This window comes from Porcisia hertigi, chromosome 36, assembly GCF_017918235.1.
Source record: "Porcisia hertigi strain C119 chromosome 36, whole genome shotgun sequence".
Classification (NCBI taxonomy): Eukaryota; Euglenozoa; class Kinetoplastea; order Trypanosomatida; family Trypanosomatidae; genus Porcisia; species Porcisia hertigi.
In genome coordinates this window covers 403,576-424,245 of record NC_090595.1, presented here as the reverse complement: position 1 = coordinate 424,245, position 20,670 = coordinate 403,576, and the positions used below count along the sequence as shown (strand labels likewise).

Here is a 20,670-nt window from a genome sequence, read left to right as displayed (position 1 = left end):
AGGAATCCCAGTAAAAGTGTCTGCAGAGCGATCCTAGCCCTCAAGGATGTCCCTCTTCTGTGATGGACAACTGTGTTTTTTTTTTTTGGGGGGGGGGAGAGGAAGTGCTACGACAGCGAAATCGGCGTCGGTACCGCTGATCACACTCATCGCTCACCAACGCGCACACCAATGCCTTTTGATTTTTTTTTCTGGAAGTGATCTGGGTGGGGCGGAGAAGCTGCAACACTAATGGGGACGCGATTCTTCATCTTTGTTGTTTGTCCTCGCCCCATAAGCAGGAAAAGGAAAAAAAACGCGCCGCGACCACGCCGGGGCTCAGATGTGCACCACGCACATCACACACACGCACACACACACAAAATAACGTTAGCGGACTTCGGGGCAATATTACCTACAGAGGCCACATGTTTCGGATTCGGAACCACAACAGTTTCAGTGTAGCACCCCAGCGGTATCCGCTTATACGATGCAGTCGTTGGTTGTAAAAGAAGCCTTCACCGTATGCGACCGCTTCCCCGCCATATGCCTTCGAGAGCCGATTCCATGGCTCGACCATCTGCGTGGACACACGCGAGAACCCAGAGTAATAGTCGCGATCGGACTCCGCGACAGGCCCGTTGCCCCCCTTCCCCGTCGCGTTAGGGGTGAAGTCGGCTTCGGAGAGCGGAAAGCGGCGCGCCGGCGCATCACTGAGAAGGCCGTAGACGTGGCCCAATCGCTCGCTCAGGTCTCGGAGCAGTGCGGTACCGTTTTGCTGCATGCGCCGCAGCTCAGCCGAAGTCCGCGTTGACCCCTCACCTGTCGGTAGCCCAGCTTCACGGTGAGATCCCTGAGCCTCTAGCAGATGGTTCATCTCTGCGACACACTCCAGATCAGCCGCGGGAAACACGGAACCTTCGTAGGCGTAGGGGTATACCCGGTGGGTATCTTTGTAGACCTGTCGCGTGAGGAGCCCGGTACACCATAGTAGCTCATCGAGGGCCCGCGAAATCCTGCTTCGCTGGCGCTTCCCCAAGAGACAGGCTTCACCGTCGTCCACCCGCTGCGCCTTCGCCGCATTCCACCGGCTCACACGTGCAAACAACTCCTGGCGAGCTTCCACCGACGCATAGCGGAAGGGTGACCGCGTGTCTAGCACAAAAAGTGAACCCTCCTCTACGGTTTTCTTCTTTTCCCGCTGCCACTGCGCGGTGAGATGGTGCCCCGTCCACACGCTCGGCGCCAACGGACCAAACACAAACTCCGCCAGATGCTCGGCAAAGCCGTGCAGATGTGGATTCCCGCGCCCTGTGACCTCTAAAAGAATTAGCGAGAAGCCCTCTGGCATCCCTGCCTCCAACGCCAGACTTAGGAGGTGCCCGGCGATGAAAAACTCGCGCAGGGTAGCATCAACCGCGAAGGCATCCAAGAACGCAGTGACCGCCGTTCCCTTAGACTCCCGTTGAAAAGAGAGCCTCTCAAACCCGGTTTGGCCTCGTTTTCCGACCGCAGCCTCACGCTCCTGTGGCGTCAGGAGCTGCAGTTGCGCTTCCATTTCGAGAATCAACGCCTCTGCTGTCGACGTCGTAAAGGGGGATATCAGAGTGTTGTACACAGCGTTCAACAACGCCTCCCCGCTGGTCCAGCGTGAATGGTTCATGTAGTCGTGTACATCAGCCGCGTAGAGCAGCGTCTGCAAGTCTGCGTTCTCCATGGTCCGCTGTTTCGCTCTGCGCAAGATTCGCAAACGCGACTGGCGCGGTGGGCCGTCATCCAGAGATCTTGCCCAGAGGATTTTCACCATTGTCTCAGCCGCGGCACTACTCTTTCCAACAGTGGTATGCGCCCCGTAGCCGCCGGTGCGAAGCAGTGCCACTGAGGGCTCCAGGGCGTAAATATGCCGAGCAGCGAAGCGAAGAAGTCTGGCCGCATACGAGTCGACCGTGTCGTCCACGCGCGGCAGCAGGTGTGGAGTTTCACCCATAAAGTGGGGGGAGGCAGCGAAGGCAATGTTGCGCAGCTTCTCGATGGAGATGAGAGGTGCGCCTGTTGCGGCATCGCGGGCTCGCAAGAGAAATGAGCCCAGGACAAAGGGATCGGTGCGGCGAACTGAGTAGGACGTCGCGTCCAACGTGTGCAAAAGTGGGAAGTCGTCCTTCCACCGCTTCATCGCCGCCAAGCACACCAGAAAGAGGGCATGTACGTCCATGAGAGGTGTTCTGACCCCCAGGTCTGAGGAAGATTTCGAGGTTCCTTCACTGGGAGGCGGTTGCGGGGCTTGTTGCGTTGCCGCCGCAGTGGGTCCCCTTGAAGAATTCGACATCAGCCGCTGGAATAAGTCGAATGGTGCCATTGCCCACTCCGACACATCCCGCTCAAACGCAGCCACCTCAACGGCCGTACTCGATAATGGGCCCCTCGCCGCCCATCGACTCACCCCTAAGAGTATCAACGATTCGGTCGAGAGAAGCGGAGAGTCGGCCACGTTGGCAAACCGCTGCAGCGCTCGCTGCAGTGAACCTTTCAACACAACATCGTCAACGCGCGCCTTCGCAGCGGAGTCGCGAAGTTTCTCGAGCCTTGCAAGAAGCATCTCGGCACACCACGCTATTTTTTGGTCACTCTCCGCCACCCTTTTTACAGCCTCAACCAAGGAATCTGCCGCTGCCTTGTGGCGGCTGCTCGAGTACGGGGCCGCGTCAGAGAATGTACCCATACTGGCGGCTGTGGTGCAACGCACCGTCGTCGTACGTGAAACGTGAAGAGACAGCGCCAAGGAGAGAGACGCGTAGAGGTGACTCAGGTCGTACCGATGTGTGTAGATGAGATTCACGTAGCTGAGGGACAGCAGTGTCTCCCGGAGTAGCTCAAAGAGCGTTTCTGAGTTCGGCACGTCAAGACGACGCTCAGACCGTCGCGGTGGGAGAGCGGCATTGTTTGGGCAACTCAAAAGAGTGCGATGGCCGTTTTTAACGAGGCCAAGTAGCTCCGTCTCATGCTCGGCGCACGATTCTGTCAAAGCCGCACCAATGAGAGTCACCCAGGGCATTGAGCCTGCAGAGAATGAATCTCGCCTGTGTCTCATATGGCCAGAAGCAAACAAGGAACGGAGGTCGAGATCGCAAAGGTAACCAAGATGACGCAGGATGACGAGAAGTTCACACTGCGCCTCCCGTGCGTCTCGATGCACGCCTTTGAATCCAGAGAGCAGCATATTCGCCTTGAGAAGACGCCGCTTCAGCCGCGCTGTTAACGGGCCCTCGTCATTACCTTCGACGCGTCGGACCTCTGCCTCGCGGTAGACGTCCTCCAACCCGGGCTCCTCCTCACCAATCTGGACGTTCTCGTTGGTCGTTGCTACGAGCGTGGCAACGCTCTGGCGAGTCATGAAGGGGTCGTCTACCTCGCTGAAGCTGTGGTCCACCGCGTAGAACTGCTCGAAGCGGAGAAGTCGCGACGCGTCTGGCTGCGGTATCGCCCCCTTAGTGGAGCTGGGAGAGCCGTGAGATCCACGACGCACCAGCAGCTCGCGCCAGAGGTTTGTGGGCGCGTGTTCCATAGATCGTAGGAGCAGGGTCATGGCTGCCTTGCTGTGCTGGCGGACATATATACCATGCTCCCGGAGCGTCGCCAAAGCACCGGCCGCGTGGTGAGACCCGGCGCTCACCGACACGTGCAAGCTCACCACAGCGCGAGCGATGGAAGAGGCCTGGGCAAGATGCCTCTTCGGGGGCATCGCGTGTGGCCCCACCAGCTGTAGAAGGGCCAGCGTGTAGTGGAGCTCCGCGTTGATCCACGATGGCAGGCGATGGTTGGGCGCCGCTGCGACAGCGTTTCCGTTTTGCACAAATTGTTCCACAAAGGCGACGAATTCGGCGGCATCAAAGGCGCTATCCGCTGTGGAGGATGACCAGCACTCAACGGCTACAGATGTCGCGTTGTCTGGAGAGCAAGGCATCCGTTGGGCAGCCTCCGCTCTCCACACGTGGTAGACAAGGGCAAACACCTGCGCGAACGTTGGCGACCGACCTGACTTGCGCCGCTGCATCTTCATTTCCACCACACCGTCACGCCAGACGTCTGCAGCGGCAGGACTCAGGCGCGTGTTTTCCTGCACTGCAGAGGGGGTGCGCAGCAGGTTCGGCAGCGGTTCCGTGCACCTGTGCTGTAAATGCAAACGGCGCAGCTGCACCGCACGCCTTTCCCCCTCGTCACGGACGCCGGTAACGCGGAGCGTATTCCACGCAGCAGACACCTTCCTGCACGCCACATCACCGCCTCCACCAGCCAGTGGTGCAAAGGAAGTACCCGGCGGATGTCGGATGCGCAGTCCTGTAACCCTGTGCGAGCCGGCTGACGTGTCCTTGTCTGTGTTCTTCGCAGCGCGGCTGGTATCCCTGCGTGCTTGGGAGCGCGCTTGTCGCTCCCGCAAAAAGCGCTGATAGCTCTGCTTGAAGCGCCTGTGCTGCGCGTAGGCGGCCTGCTCGCTTTCACGCAGTTTGTCCAGACTTACGAGCACATCGTGCTGCGCCTCTGCGACGGCCTCATCAAAAGTGCGAATACCCTCGTGATACTGCAGTTTCGAGCGCAATAGACGCTGTATGTGCAGGCGGTAGGGAGGTGCCTCAGCATCCACGAGCAGCTGCGGTATTCGATGCTCCATGAAGCCGCGTAAGCGAGTACTTTGGAGGACCACCTTGAAGTCGGCGAGCGAAACCCGCAGCGGTGCCACAGCGGACTCCTGCCCATGAAAAATGATCGTGATTTGCCCTGGTGGGTCCACTGCCTGGAGATCGGCGATAAAACGCTCTGCGGCCCGAACAGCAGGACCGATGTCCTCTTTGAGGACCAGAGACCAGGCCGCTGGGGACTGTAGTCGTTGCAAAGCGAACCAGCGCTCCTCTCCATAGAGCAGCACCAGCTCCTCTGGGTGAAACCAGTAGTGCGCAGAGGAGTATGTTGTTGTGTAGCGTGGACAGACACCGCCAGCGGCGGTGGTGCGCATAAAGTTGACGACCTCCATTATCTGCGTCAGGTCGTTGATGTTGACAGCGTCGATGAGCAATGGAACACCCACGTGCGAGAGCACCATCCACTGCTCTGCTGTGCTCCCGATGCGCTGTCCAGAGACGAAATCGGGCGGAATCGGTAGATCGAGCTGTGGCAACCACGTCCACGGAAGCTTCTCCAGCTGAAGCTGAACTTCTGCTTCCGCCCCCTGGACAGCGTCCGCTGACAGAAGCAAGAGAAAGAGAGACAAGACCGCACCCAGGCAGGACCGGCGTTGCCGCGACGCACCTTTTCCTTTCCACATCCTGACGGAGTCGAGCGCGGACCAAAGTAGTGCTAATCCCTTCCTCTCTCGTTTCTAGGATTCCGGCTAGGCGATTCAAAACGATGTCGTCGGTGATAATCCCCTGAACAGACGTTTCGTTGTGGAGGTGAGCTCTTTCCAATGTGTGCGTCACCACCAGCAAACTTCGACACACCGGCGAGGACAAGATAAAGGAAAGGCTGGGGGAAAAAAGAAACAAGACACACAAGGGTTGAATGGGAAGGCAGAGAGGAAGGGGGGAGAGAGAGTATGGCGATCCTTCAAAACGGCCCAGAGTAAAAGGAGCATTGAGTGAGGGAGGGCGAACGCGTTCGACGAGGTAATACGTAGCCTAGGTGCAATGTGAACGCTGTGAAGACTCGCCAGCGACAGATACCGGTTGTACTGATTCCCCCCCCACACACACAATAAAAAAAAAAGAAGGCGGCTTATTAGTTTTTGTACTCTTACAGATCACCCTGTGCCCTCTCCACAAGACAGCTCGCCATGTCATAGCGCAGAAGACGAGACCCGTAGCGCAGCTGGCGACAAAGCAGGGAATCAAGCGGCAACCCCCTGTCTTTTAACCTGCACCACAATGCACGGCAAGAATCAAAGTGCCTGCAGCTGCGTGCACTAGGTGGCGCGCTTATGCAACACGCCCTGATTTCCTGCACCACCTTTGTCTCCTTGGTAAGTTTCGCAGAGGTTTCCATATCCATTTGTTTCTCTTGTAATGCAAAACTTCAACGTAAGCACACACCCACACACCAAAGAGGGGAGTGATATGGACGGAGGGAGGGATGGGGGGGGGGGGAGTGAAGGAAGAGAGAGAAAGGGAGGGAGGGAGTACGCATGTCCGGCCACACTGGCACTCACATGAGGATCAGGAAGGGCAGTGTGACCTAACCAGTGAACTAAAAAAGTTTCTAAACATAGATATGAAAACAAAAAATCTGATTTCCACACACAGATTCACACACCGCCAAATCGCACCATTTCTGCTGATCTTGGGGGGAAGGCGAGGAGGGGGAGGAGGTCAACGTGGCAGTCGAGGAGTCCGCAGGGAACCGTCAGATCGTAACCATAGTAGAGAAGTACCAGAGCAAAGAAGCACATAGTACACCTCAGAGATCATCTCGGGCGTGGCAAAAAAAAAGAAGGGAAGTGCAAACCCACACTGACTCAGCTCTGCGGAGGGGGGGGGGGAGGGCGGTCAGCACATCCACACCGCTCCACACGCGCACGGCCTTGGCCGTGAACGCGCTTTTCAGGGAGCGGACGCCGGACTTGAAGTCGACCCCACCGGGGCTGCAGCCTCCATGTCAAACAAAATGCGCTTCATAGATCGGCTCACTTGCTTTCCAGGACGGTACCGGCAGATGGGGCAGCCACTGCCTTTCATGCACTCCGCCTCATAATCCTCCGCGATAAAGAAATGCTGGCAGCCAGTACACAGACATACCTTCACTTCAGAGGGCATTAGACGATAGTAGCGGTTCGGCACGGGCAGCGTGCCGTAACGCGGCCGCACAATGAAGACTTCATCACGGCGGAACCCCTTCAGAATGTCTGCCGACGCAACAAAGGGCTCGTACGCAGCGGCGGCGCGTCCGGGCCGGAGCACGTACTGCAGCTGCGTGAAGAAGGGGTCGTTGCCCTTATTTGCCATCGCCTTCGAACGACCCATCGCGGCGAGCTGCTGATCAATCTCGTAATCAATATTCCCGCCATCGAAGCTCATGACGTTCGCGCCACTACTTGAACACCACTCCTTAGCCTTGGAGAGTGTACTGGCATCTGTCGCGCCTGTGTGTGTTTCACTCTCTTGGTCATCCGCCGACTTCCGGCGGCCAATACCGGAGACGATGATCCGTTCCGCCTCCTCGTCGGTGACATCGTTGGCGAGAACAAACTCGACAAGTGGCAGGCACTCAAAGTTCACGAAAGAACGCACGCACTGGTGGAAGCAGTTGGGGCATCGATCACCGGCTATCGGGAGCTGCGGAATGAGCTGATTGCAGCGGAAGCATCGGTCCAGAAGCTCGTCACGGTCTTTGACCGGCTTACTGCGCACAATGAGCGTCTCGACGTCCACCTGCTCCATCATAGACACTGGAAGTATCACCCCCTGCAGCTTTTCAAAGACGGATCGGGCTGTGCGCACCATGTCCAGGCGATTCGCGGCCCGAGACAGGGTGTAGAGAATAACGCCTTTGCCAATGTTCATTGGCATTGTGGACTCGCCAGACATCCCCAAAAGATACTTGGCAGTATGGAAAAGACTCAGCTCGTTGTACGGCAGCGGCTGTGTCGTGTGGGCATAGACGCTGGAAAAGGCGTAGTACATGTCACCTCGGCGCACGCACTCATTGCTGCGACGGATTCGCGCCGCCTTCTGGACGTCGGATGGATTCTCGCCGTCCTCGAACTGGCCATACGCCTCCGCTAGGTGAATGTAGTAGTAGGCCGCATCACGGAATTTGCGACATGTCACGCTGTTTGTCGCCAACGTCTCCATCAGGCGCGTTGCCTCCTTCGGCAACTTTGCCGCACGGAAGGCCTCAAGGGCCTCGTCAAACTTGTCGTTGTCAGCCAGCCAACTCGCCCACGGCTCGTACACTTCGCGCGCCAGGGCGGGCGCGCTCTCTAGAACAGTGAAAGCACTACGCCAGTCGCAACGCGCTACATAGAGTTGGATAAGCGCTCGGTGATCCTGCACCTTCTCGTACGCTTCGATGGCAAACGGGATGGCGTTGTGTTTGCGAAAGAAGTGCGCACACTCTGTTATGAGGACAACCTCCGACTTGGGCAAATTGCGGCACATCTTCATCAGTTTGTCGACCTGACCTGCCTGACCCATCATTCCAATCGCCTTTGCGTAGTCGCCACAGCTCTCGTACAGAGAGCCTGCTTCGATAAAGTTCTGCGAGTCCTCGGCCCACCGCGCCTGCTGGCGAATCAAATCTTTGAGCATCTTGTCATCACTGCAGATTTTCTTCGCCTCATCCCACATTTTCAAGTCGCAGTACATCTCCATCGCCTTGAGTTCGCTGCCAGCCTTCACGAATTGCCGCGCTGCGTCCTGATATTTGCCCTGAAAGGCAAGGATGTTGCCGTGAAGCATACCATTCTTGGCCGCCGCGCGCACCGTCGGGGACTCGCCCGTGGGACTAATGGCTTTTGTACCTGATGTCGCTGCTACTGGAGTGGTGGTGTTGCCGTTGCATTCCGCCAGCGGCACCCCGCCATCGACTCCCAACTGGCGGTGCCGAAGCTCCAGCAGCTTGAGTAACTCAATAAGCTTAGCGTCTTGTATATGCGTGAATGCCTTGCGCGCGATATCAAGGCGCAGCTGACTCATCGCGTGTAGCCCTAGCATCTTCCAGTCGCCGTCGGCCACACCGAGGCGGGCGATGTCGTATGCACGGTCAAGGTCGCGCATTTCTACGTATTTGTACAGTGCGTGTGAGTGCGGTACATCGAGGACCATTATGTTCGAATAATGGAGGTTAAAGACGTGGTTCGCCTTGAAGCCGACGGCGATGCCGCGCACTGCTTGCTGGTATGCAGGAAGTGAGCCCGTCTTGATGTGCAGCGTGTTGTTGCCAGTTGTGAAAGCGATTAAGTCATCTATGCTCGCGTTAAAGGTCACTGCAGTGACGTTGTTCTCGGAGAAGAGCAGTTCATTTTTGGAACCTAGCTTCAAGACCTGGAGGGTGTCGGTACTGTCGATGACGGCGAGGCAGGTGCGCGAGCTGCTCAGATCGGCACTTTTAACCGCCGCGTTACATTTGTGCAGTAAGGTGGGAAAGGGGTTGTCCACAAAAACCTTCATCACCTGGCCACTCCTCAGACCGACTATCAGAATTTCTCGGCCCTCCATCCCACCAGCGACCTTGACAAACTGCACGGCGCTCTCCATCAACCACTCGCGTCGCTTTTCCCCTTGGAAATCGTACATCGAAATACGCCTGTCATTAGACACAATGATAGCCTTCTTCGTCACACACAGCAGCGAGCACTCGAGGCGTCGGCGGATCTGCGCAATGTCTTGATAGCGCATATTGCGCTCGTCGTCGTAGAAGACCTCGAAAACGATGATGCGCTCCTGGAACTGCACCGCGAGTCGATCGCGAAAGGTGGCAATTTTGTGCACGTACTCGTTGCATGGAATCACCATCTTCCGATCCAGCGCCATTTGGTGCACAACAACGTCTGTCATGTCCTTGCGAAAAACGTACTGTTCGTTGTAGATGGCGTGAACAGTAGTGATGGTGATGTCGATGCAGCTTACGTTGCCGTCGTTGGTGCTATAGCAGATCTGCTTTTGTCGCGGCCGCTGTCGGGCGCACCAGATCCAGTCGTCGGCAGCAGCAACCTCGACCAGCCGGTTGCCATCGTTCGTGAAGAGAGTGACTTTATGGTCGCAGCCACTGAGCAACATGTACTCACCCCCGTTGAAGTACGACAGACTGCAGGGGTCAAAGTCCAGTTCACGCTCTCGGCCAACAGGTGCACCGGAAAGGTCGTAAAAAGACAAGCGCTGGTCCCACGAACCAACCGCGAGGACATCCACGCCGTTCTCTCGCAACGGCGAAAAGGCGAGGGTCCAGACGGGAGCCGATCGCTGGATTAAACCAGCCCCCCTCTCCTCGGTACCGTTGTCCAGGAGCATGACAGCGCCATTCAGCATCCCGATTGCCAGTGTTTTGCCGTTTGGCGTCCAGGCGGCGCAAAGCCCTTTAGAAGGAAGCCCGTACTTCGAGACCTTCGACTGCTCCGGAGACCACAGGCCCCAGTCGACGCTCGACACTGATGCCAGATGGAAGGTGCTGGGGTTGTGCGCCAGAGCCTGGATGGATTCCTTGTGCTGATACTTCACGATTCCCTCGCCTTTGCTAGACCACAGAATGACCGTCCGATCAGCGCCGCCGCTTGAGAAGCGCTTGCCGTCACCAGCGTAGTCTACACAGTGGATCGTGTCCTGATGACCCCTCAGCGAGTGCAGCAAAGTGCCCGTGGATGCGGCATATACAAGGACGCGCACACCGCATGCTGCCACTAGAAAGTCCCCCGACGGGCTGTAACAGATACTGCTCATAGGGGGACGCAGACCTTTGACCGCATCCGCGGTATCCGTCCACCGCACGCTTGTGTGCATTGTGTTTTCCTTCGTCCTTTTTTCCTACAGAGCCACTTCAAAAACGCCGTCGATCCAAAGTGAGGCACGACTACGAGCACACGCCAACCTTCTTTCCCTACTCTCTCCCCCAATCCAAACGCTACGAACAGAAAAGTGCCGCCCTGCCCGGTTCAAACTGGTCCCTCTATTCCTATTCTTTTTCTTGGGGAGGGGAGCAGGGAGCAGGGAGGGAGGCGTACGTAGCCGCGGCGAGTGATTCCTCGTGCGCACACGCACACACAAAGTGGGGAGAGGCGCGAAGAAAGCGCTGCAGCGCAAGTAGAGGTCGAAAAGAGGGCGAAGGGGAAACAACTGAGCTGTGCGAAGAGAGGCACGTATTTTGAGCTCCCAGCACGAAAAAAAAAATCACTTGTGACCGGCGGTATTTGGCAAAAGTCCTCCAGGGGGGGGGGGAGGGGCTCAGCGGACTTGTCGCATCTGTGAAAGAAGAAAAATGAGACGAAAGTGGAGATCGGAGGTAATGAGAGTATTCCATTGGGGCATCACACAGAGAGTTTGAACGAGACAGCGAGAACCCTGTAAGCGGAAAGAGAACAAGATTTGCCTGCATCAAGGGTGTCACGGACATGAGGGTGGGGAAGACTAGATAAAAGTGAGCCCAAAGACGTGTCATCATCGAAACAGTATGTGATTCAGTCCTCTCACCACATACAGGCTGCCCTCCACCGCCCCCGCCCCCTCCGCCAACACACACACACACACACACACCTGCGTTTTGGGTCTCTTGCTCGCCATTCTTAGACCATGCAAAAACGGCATCTATTCATGAGTCGAGAACTGCCCAAAAGTGGCGATACAGCCAGCGCAAAGGCCGCGTTCGCGTTGATTCATTTTCGTCGTTTTGTTTTCCCTCCGAGGGAACGATGCCCCAGAGCACTCTTACAAAAAAAGAAAGAAAAATACATGAAAAGCACTGCTGGAACGCACGACATGCCCTACATTGTTAACGGAAGACGATCCTCTCGCACACCGATAGCTTGTGCGATCACGCACTGGTCACTTACTCCGCAGCCGGGGCTGGGGCGGCATCGGCGCCGGCTCCAGCAGCAGCTGCAGCACGGTAGTTCATGCGCTCGCCACCGAAGCCACGCCCGCGACCACGGCCCTCGCCGCGTCCACGACCGCGGCCCTCGCCACGACCGCGACCACCACGGCCGCGACCACGACCGCGGCCCTCCGTCACCTTCTCGAAGTTCACATTGCTCGGCTTCTGCGTGTTCGGCATCGCAGACGGTGCGAGGTGCAGGTAGCTGCGCATGTAGGCAATACCCTCATCGTTCAGAGTCCAGTAGTAGTGGCGCCACGCGTACTGCTCCTTGATGAGGCTGCGGCTCTTCAAGGAGCGCATCAGCTGCATCACCTGAATGCACGGAACCGTGAACGTTTTATCACCGAGGGTACCCGTCCAGGTGCCCATACGGTCCTTCTTGCACGCGATCACGCCCTCCGTGAAGAAGAAGCGGTACACGTTGTCGCGGGACGGCTTGGGGACGTAAGTCGACATTTTCCAGTTAACTACATGCACCCATTCACCAAAACATAGGCATAAGGCAGAATAACCGTTACATGGTGTGTGTGCGTGTTTTGGGGGGAGGAGGAGGGTGCAGAGGAGTGTTTGTCGGAGAGAGAGAGGCACCACGGTAATGGGAAGATGTGGGTGGCGGAGAGCGGAGGCCGGGGGACGAAGAGTGGGGAAAGGTTTATCTTTACGAGGTACAGACTTTTCATGTCTAGATGAAAATATGCCGCAGTCATACACGTCGACTGACGCCTACTCATTCCTCTTAGGATCGCGTGGCAGTGCGTGAGGTGTGCGTGTGTGTGTGGGAGGGGGAGGGGCGTCAAAGGGAACTCTTCATGTGGACAAAAAAAAATAGGAGAGCCACCCCGAATCGAGTTTATGAGCTCCCCAGAAGAACAGCCCACCCCTCCCCCCCCCCCTTTCTACACACACACGCCCCCAACAACTAGAGGTGCTGCACCCTTGACGAGGGGCGCTATCATCTCTGCCACACCGACGACGACGGTATTGTGTTGAGCACTTGTTTCATATCGCATTGTTAGGAAAAGAAAAATCAGCGCTCAACGAGAGGAAATAAAACGGGACCGACAAACCCAGAAAAAAAATTTAAAATGACTCACCGCGTAGGACACCAAATATTCTCCCCCGCTCGATACGACGACAGGGTGGAAAAATGTACTAGTCCGTGGCGGGCAAACAAGTCTACTCCGCAGCCGGGGCTGGGGCGGCATCGGCGCCGGCTCCAGCAGCAGCTGCAGCACGGTAGTTCATGCGCTCGCCACCGAAGCCACGCCCGCGACCACGGCCCTCGCCGCGTCCACGACCGCGGCCCTCGCCACGACCGCGACCACCACGGCCGCGACCACGACCGCGGCCCTCCGTCACCTTCTCGAAGTTCACATTGCTCGGCTTCTGCGTGTTCGGCATCGCAGACGGTGCGAGGTGCAGGTAGCTGCGCATGTAGGCAATACCCTCATCGTTCAGAGTCCAGTAGTAGTGGCGCCACGCGTACTGCTCCTTGATGAGGCTGCGGCTCTTCAAGGAGCGCATCAGCTGCATCACCTGAATGCACGGAACCGTGAACGTTTTATCACCGAGGGTACCCGTCCAGGTGCCCATACGGTCCTTCTTGCACGCGATCACGCCCTCCGTGAAGAAGAAGCGGTACACGTTGTCGCGGGACGGCTTGGGGACGTAAGTCGACATCGTTGTTGCTGCGGCTTCTGGTGATTTATGCGGTAAGTTTTGATGGAGTTGGGTAGTGAGAGTAATCCGCGCGATGGGAAAGCGCGGAGGTCGTCATGACAAAATGTAGGGAAAGAAAGGGGGTGGGAAGTGCAGAAAAAAAAAAGGAAAGGTCTACGAGGCGCAACATTTGCGATACAAGAGACTTTGCAGAGCGCAGCTAGATGCATAAAGTTAGCTCCACAAGCGACGGTAGGTCCTTCGCTGGTGTGGCAGTAGGAAAGACAGAGAGGTCACCAAAACGAAGTCGTTGTCTTTTCGCCCCTCGAGGTGTTCGTGATCATGATCCTTTTCTCTGGGTAAACATTTGAATCTTCAGTCCAGCACCTCCCTCCTCCTCCTCCCCCCCCCCCCTGATGCTCAACTCCGACTGCGTAAGCTCTGACGGTGGGAGAAGTTTCCTGGCAGACACACCAAAAATAAAATAAAGCAAATGTGAGCACGTGGTTGGAGGGGATGGGGAAGAACGTGGTGGAAGACGAAAACAGTTTGGAGACGTGACACATTTACCACCAATATAAATATATATATAAGCGTTCGGGTGACGTAACACAAGTGAGCAAGGGGGTACGTCTGAGACAGAGACACAAGAAAGCGGCACAGATACTTTGGCAAAGAAGCAAAAAAAAAAAGAGTTGGCGAAGTACACACACACATACATACACATACACTTCGCGAAAACAAAAAAAAAATCGAAACCGAAACCGAAACCGAAACGGAATACCAACATCCTCTTGCGTGATAGAACGCGAGTAAGACGGGTACGGTAGCAAGGAGGGTCGACACCCGCCACAAACACTGTGGAGTGGGGGACGTTCCACACACGTGCGCACCAAACACAGAGCATGTAGGGGGAGGGATGGGGAAATGTGCTCGAGACTGAGAAGAGGGGGTAGGGGGTGCAGTGGATATAAAGAAAGCAACAAGTACGCAGTCTAACCCGCTCCCATTGCACTATCATCGGAAGTGTCGCTTCCAGCTTCTATTTTTGGTGCCAGCACCCCGTTTCTCAGTTACCGTTCGACACCTTCATGATAAAGACCATGTTGAAGAGCTCGTCAACAACCTCAGAGCATTCCTTGCTGTTGGCCAGGAGATAAACGTCGCGGTCATCGATACTGATGAAACCATTTGGCTCACCCTTGGCAGATTCCACCACAAAGCGGCCAAGCTCGTAGAACGTATCTGTCAGCTCCTCGGCTTCCTCGAGTGATACCGTGAAGGTGTCATCCACCGCAAAAGACCGCGTCTTTTGCATAATGTGCAGCGTACTCGTCTCTGGGCCAGTGATCAGTTTCAAGACTTTGCGACCATTGTCGCGATTGACTTCGAAAGAAGTATCGAAATGGAGACGGAGCGCGGCTCGGTCTCGCTCTGCCTTTCGGTGCGAGAGGAGATCCAACAGGACACGCTCCGCCTCATGCTCAGATTTGGGGTCTTTCTCGCGCAGCTGTGCCGCGAACTCGCTAAAGAGTGCCTGCAGGTTGTGGCGCTCTGCGTACTCGGCGTTTTGCCGCTCCTCCTCATCCTGAAACGTGGCAGCGCGCAGGCGACTCTGCGACACATTGAACGTGTCGATACTCTTGGAAGACATGTGCGATCTGTGGGGTGCTGTAAAATGGAGAGGAGGGTCACTCTAAAGGTGTCCGTGTGCGTGTGTGGGTGTGAGATTGACAAATAAAAATGAGTCTCAGCTCGCGAGAAGTTCTGCCAACGCGTCACGCGTCCTAACAGCAAGCTAAACACAAGGGCGCACAACAAATCGACATGTGGGGAGAGAAGAAAAGGATAAAGAGTCGAAAAACAAAAAGACTGGCACCTGATATCCCCGCCTCCTTCCTTTGATTTGTACACAGGTGAAAGAGAGAGGCCAGGAGAAGGTGAGCAGATGCTCCAAGAGTGAATATATATATATATATATACATATATATACATATATATACATATATATACATATATATATACATATACATATACATGTATATGTTTTCACGTCTGGACAACAACATGTGGGAACGCCACTAATACACTTTTGTGTGTGTGTGTGTGTTCCACTAGGGAAAGAAAGACACGCACACACAAAAAAATGTGTAGGTGGCTCACGAGAATTTTTTCTTCCCGTTGCTGCTTAACAGCTAATCTACAGTGCCCCCCCCGGGGGGGGGGGGGGGAAGGAGGAGGAGGAGGAGGAGAGAACACAAGCAAATAAAGGGATGCAAAGGTGGATATCGGTGCGTGCGTTATGCAGGCCTCCAAGCTCCCCCACCCCCTCTTAGCCCATCCGTCCCCGTATCCACACAGTAGAATGTAGACAACGAAACATTTTCTGAGTCGTTCCACGATGAGTTTATTTGGGGGATTGAAAAGAGAGATCGAAACAAATAGCAATTATATAAAAGTGTACTGGTGCGGTAGTGAAGAGGTAAGAACGCGAGAGAGAGGGGGAAAGAGACGTGCAGCGGCGAGAGGGGCCAACCCATTCAGTATGAGGCAGCTCGGTCGGATATCTTTGCACTTTTACACGATCCACAGCTCCACGGGCAACAAGATCCTCGGCAGTTTTAACTGCAGAGAATTTTTGTGACACGCTCCTCCGTTTTTATTCTTATAACAAGTGTGCAAGATGCCCGGGATGCGGAACCAGTACCCCGGCACCTGCTCTACGACTGTTCTTGCACTGCACCCAGCAGAACGCACCGGAACCTTTAATTCCCTATTCGTACTCGATCCAGTTCACCGCGAAGGATAATAATAATAAAGGGTAAGACTAGGAAGATAATTTACAGAAAGGTGAGATGTTTTTTTGTACACGTGTGTGTTGCTCTCGGTGTCTCTATTCTTGTCGCAGAAAAAAAAAAAGAAGGGCATTTCGCAGGGTTCCGTTGGGCTTTGACATGGAGATCACCCGACACCACACAAGAAGCATGACCCCGATTTCACCAACATTGTTCGATGCTCAATTTCTTCAGCGTAGGGGCGTCCTCTCTCACCACATCACCACCACCCCCACCTCTTCCTCCTGCACCCAGGCCGTTCTCGTTTGATCAATATCTGAGCACCCGTGCCTCCCTGCGTGTCAAAACACCGATACCGTACAGGCCCGTGCGAACACCGTGCTCGTGCCTCGCACTCCTTTTCCATCGCCTACTAAGAGGGGCGGGGTGGGGGGAGGGGGGTAGGAAAAGAGATGTCAAAGCCACGGAGTCCCTTTGAGTTGTCCATTGCGTGTTTCAGCGCTGGAGTTTCAGGCCGGCTTACATTCGCCGAACATCACCCCGCATGTGCCGCAAGATTGCCGGCGCCTAGTCTAGCCATCGGCTTTCTTGCACCACCGCGAGGGACGACAATGTAGTTACTCTTGCTTGTACATTTGCTGCCACGTCAACTCGGTGAACTTACCTATTTATGTGCATTTGTTTTTTTTTTTTGGGGGGGGGGGGGGGGGGGCGACTAAAGCTGGGCATCAAAGGTGAATCATAAAGACTTGGCACAAACACCACTTATTGATCCAATGGCGGACTTTCTCGTGTTTATTTGCGCGGGCGTGGCTCTGACGGTGAGGCGGCATCGCAGTAGTGTGCCTTGCCCACGTCAGGCAGCTTGGGGAGGGGGAGGGGGAGGGGGCTAGCTAAGCTTGTTCGGCTGTGTTGACGGAGATTCCGAGGATTCAGCGACGCTAGGTGCTCATACACTGCCAGCACACGTACGCAGCTCCAACTCCTGAACGTTATCGTACGAAATACCGCTGACAGAACTAAAAAGAGCATCGGAATCGGTTGGACAGGAAAAGGTGTCGCTCACGTTCCTCTCCGGATAAAAAGCTTTGGTATCAAGAAGAAGTTCACTCAACGGGTCTGCCCGCAAGTGTGCGTCTGCGGGTGTCGCGCACAGCCCCTCGAGCCTCCAGGGCGATCGATCGGCATCCAACCTCGCGCACACGGCTCTCTCTCGATGCTTCACAGAAATTGAGCCTCGAAGAAGCTGCTGGGACGCAGCGGTGTGTGAGACTGTGCGCTGATAGATCCAATACATGTGCACATACACGTGCCACCATCTTTGAGTGATCTGCTTTCTCATACACCTCTCCCTCTCTTCCAGTGCAGCACGCTCCCGTTGCAGCTGAGACGGTACTGGGGTGAGTACCCTAGCGCCCTCGCGAACGAGGGCCGCGACCTCGGCAACGCCGGCTTCGTAGTCCCGGATGAGCTGATGTCTACTGTGGGTTTCCAGCAAGCAAAGCTCCTTGACAAGGTCGGCATACACGACGAGTGTGGGGTTGTAAAGCGTGAAGGCGTCCTGGCTAGACTTCATAGCCTCTTGCAGTGTCGAGAGCGGTCGCTCTTCAACAAATTCGTCCACCTCGATGCACCCCTGGTCCTGCTGCGCCTCGTCTGCGATGAGCTGATTGACCTGTCGATTGACTTCCATACAGCTGCCGAGACCGCAACCATGATGTGCCGCATATTGGGTTGTACCTAGAGGATTGCAGCTTTGAGGTTGACTGCAAAGATCGGAGGAGGGCTCCCCGCGGAACGCCTTGGAGGCTCGCCTAACGGAGGGAGAAAAGGGCAGCGTCAAGAACGAAGCATCGAAAAACGCTGACACTTGCCTCGAGTGCACGGCGGAGATGCTCCTGGCCCTGGTGGAAAGCTGCATCTCCGTCAACCGGCTCAGCTCATCCCGCATCGCCAGCATCTTCTCGCGGCGCCCAGATCGTTTGTAGCACATGAGCAACGCAGCACTGGCTACGGCGCAAAAAAATGAGAGCGGGACAGCAGTCACAACGAGGATGTAAGAGCTCCCGGTGTGACACGAGTAGTCTCGAGGCGCAGAAATCCCTACCCCCAAAGAGGTCGCTGTCTGGTAGAAGTTCCTCATTCCCTGCTCAAATGCCACGCAGACCGATTTTCCACATTTGGAGTGGCTTCGGGCTAATGCGACCGTGACACCCATGGCGCAGACACTCATACTAAAGGCCAACAGGCTCAGCACACCAGCGCTATAGAGCACCGGCTGACTCCATCGAAGATGCCTGTTGATTTTCCGTGTCATATACGGCGCAGGAAGGCCGAAGACGTCGACGGTTACGACATGAAGCTCGCTATCGAGCTTTGGCTTGCCGATCAGCACGTCGGTGTCGTTCACCAGAGAACAGAGAATCATGCCTGTGGAAAACAGTGCAATCAGGAGTATGAGAGAAAGCACCACTGCGGCCAACCCGTAATGGCCAAGAGACCGAGACTTCCTCCTAGGCATCCCGCAATGCACGCCAATGTCAAACCCAAAGACGTACTGGTATGCGGCCTCTTGGTATGCCAAGCGCACCGGCTCGGGTAAATCGAGCCTCGTGACGCTATGCGCCGTGTTGTCCACAAGAGGCAAAACACCGCTGAAACTAGAGCGCCGGAAGCAGTTGCCGCTGACGCAGACGGTATAAAGGCCAATGGAGGCGCGTAACTGTGGAAACAATAGGGTCGGACTCGCAGCTGTGCTCGGCGTCGCCGACAACGCGTCGCTGTTAGTGTCGAGAGCATCACGGGTGGTGTAGACGTTTTCACTGTTTTGCAATGCGTAAACCTCATCAATGCCAAGTACCACCATGTACAGCATTGCTGCGACGCTCGAAGAGAGAATTAAGACTGCTCCGAAGAAACGGAGCCACATCGTGCCAACAGTCACCTTGCCAGCTAACATGGAGAGTACGAGGGGTGCCCTCTCTTTTGTTTGCATTTTCCCAGAGTCGCTCCAGTGAGGGCGAAGGGGGAGGCAAGACCCGTCGCGCTGACAAGGATCGACGCACGTGTGTATATATGTCCTCGAGCGTATGAGGAAGAGAGCAGTGAGCGGTACCACGGGTGATTCGGTGGCCACCTTCTGGAAAACAAAATCCCAGATAAGAAGAAAACAACCGGTCAAACAACCATACACACACACACACACACAGAGAGACAGGAAAAAAAAAGCTCACCAGGTCACCACGCGACCTTGAAATCGCTTCAAGGAGGGTCTCCAAGAAGCCGTCTCTATCGCGCGTAAAAAGAAGTTCGTTTGTTGGGTGTACAGAGCCGAATATTTAGCGTAGTGCTACGACCAACATTGATAAAAGAACCAGGGGGGGGGGAGGGGGGGGGGGTGGAAGGACCAAGAGGGGAATGGAGAGGCACCCACGCAAATAGGCACCCACCATCACACACAGATTTCATGAAATCGCTGAATGAGAAATAGAGAGACGTAGCCGGGCAGCAGCTCCGTCCCACAACAACAAGAGAACAGTCGCAAGAATCGAAAATGCTCACCGATTGAGAAGAAAAAAAGCGCGCAAAGGGAGATATAATCAAAAAGTGTTTCGCGGCAGTGGAGCACAAAAGACTGGTTTAGAAGAAAATGTATGTACTTACATATAAGTATTTCACAAATCGATCGCGGAAGGAAAGTAATTGGGATGAGTGAGGGGTAAAGCTGTAATACGGGGTACAGTGAAGCTAGCGTGTGTGTGGGACCACGAGCTTCAGTCACGGTCGAGACGTTTCGAACAAAAATGTGAGAAATTGATGAAGAAAAAATCTGTCAGGCGCTGAAAATCTTTGTAAATGTTTAAAATGGAACTTTTTCAGCTAGATGTACTACACCTGCCAAAGCACCAGATGGCCAAAAGGACAGAGGCCGCGGACAGAGGAGGGTTAAACCCTGGGAAGGAGGGAAAAGCGGCCGAATATGCCAGGAAACACCCGGTCCCCTCCTCACACTGCTTTTTTTTTGTGTGTGTGTGTGTGTGTGTTTCAAGGAAGGGAGAGAGAGGAGGAGGAGGAGGAGGAGGAGGAGGAGGAGGAGATCGTTCACCGGTGTGAAGAGGCTTACTTCAGTATTTGTACTACCCGTCCATGTATCCGGTGCGAGTCGAGCATAATGCGATGAAAAGGGACACACGCCTTTCGAGCAGACAAGGCGCTCTCCCCTGAGAAGACAAGGGATATATAAAGGAGTAAGGTAGAGAGCCGCAGAACTCTAGCCGGCAGTCATCTTCACCCGCGTTTTCGTCTCGTCACACCGCTGCACGTGCAGATGTTCGTTCGGGAGTCTCGAAAACAAAAAAAAACTCTCCCTGTCATGGCTACTCATATGACGCCATCCTGTTTTTGTTTTGTATGTGTGTGTGCGTGTGTTCTATACGCATCGCGAAGTAGTTTATATGCATTGTTCGCTGGCACACCAGCCCCTGCGGGCAGCAGGGACACAATCGCTTTGGTGAAGCCTTTGCTGAAGGGTACATCAACCTATCAAAAAAAGGTTATGTGCATGTGCGCCCTAGAGAGCCTGTACATCGTTGAATTCTAACAAGGAAGAGCAAATGAAAAAGCAAAGAAACAACAACAGAAAAACACAATAGAGTCATCCGTTGCG

The 20,670-nt window shown here is 55.2% G+C and overlaps 6 protein-coding genes across 6 annotated transcripts; all 6 read right to left on the bottom strand.

The window, feature by feature from the left end:
• Positions 1 to 394: 394 nt before the first annotated feature.
• Positions 395 to 5,296, bottom strand: JKF63_00095 (uncharacterized protein; the record flags this gene model as incomplete). Its single annotated transcript, XM_067896147.1, has 1 exon — positions 395 to 5,296. One exon carries the CDS (start codon positions 5,294 to 5,296, stop codon positions 395 to 397), a length of 4,902 nt encoding a protein of 1,633 aa, XP_067752304.1.
• A 1,270-nt stretch (positions 5,297 to 6,566) lies between these two features.
• On the bottom strand, positions 6,567 to 10,460 carry JKF63_00094 (uncharacterized protein; the record flags this gene model as incomplete). Its single annotated transcript, XM_067896146.1, has 1 exon — positions 6,567 to 10,460. One exon carries the CDS (start codon positions 10,458 to 10,460, stop codon positions 6,567 to 6,569), a length of 3,894 nt encoding a protein of 1,297 aa, XP_067752303.1.
• Positions 10,461 to 11,502: 1,042 nt separating this feature from the next.
• Positions 11,503 to 12,006, bottom strand: JKF63_00093 (uncharacterized protein; the record flags this gene model as incomplete). Its single annotated transcript, XM_067896145.1, has 1 exon — positions 11,503 to 12,006. The coding sequence occupies one exon, from the start codon at positions 12,004 to 12,006 to the stop codon at positions 11,503 to 11,505; it is 504 nt and encodes a 167-aa protein (XP_067752302.1).
• Positions 12,007 to 12,726: 720 nt separating this feature from the next.
• On the bottom strand, positions 12,727 to 13,230 carry JKF63_00092 (uncharacterized protein; the record flags this gene model as incomplete). The annotated part of the gene is made up of 1 exon (XM_067896144.1): positions 12,727 to 13,230. The coding sequence occupies one exon, from the start codon at positions 13,228 to 13,230 to the stop codon at positions 12,727 to 12,729; it is 504 nt and encodes a 167-aa protein (XP_067752301.1).
• A 1,048-nt stretch (positions 13,231 to 14,278) lies between these two features.
• Positions 14,279 to 14,863, bottom strand: JKF63_00091 (uncharacterized protein; the record flags this gene model as incomplete). Its single annotated transcript, XM_067896143.1, has 1 exon — positions 14,279 to 14,863. One exon carries the CDS (start codon positions 14,861 to 14,863, stop codon positions 14,279 to 14,281), a length of 585 nt encoding a protein of 194 aa, XP_067752300.1.
• Positions 14,864 to 16,953: 2,090 nt separating this feature from the next.
• Positions 16,954 to 18,999, bottom strand: JKF63_00090 (uncharacterized protein; the record flags this gene model as incomplete). Its single annotated transcript, XM_067896142.1, has 1 exon — positions 16,954 to 18,999. One exon carries the CDS (start codon positions 18,997 to 18,999, stop codon positions 16,954 to 16,956), a length of 2,046 nt encoding a protein of 681 aa, XP_067752299.1.
• Between the last annotated feature and the right edge of the window lie 1,671 nt (positions 19,000 to 20,670).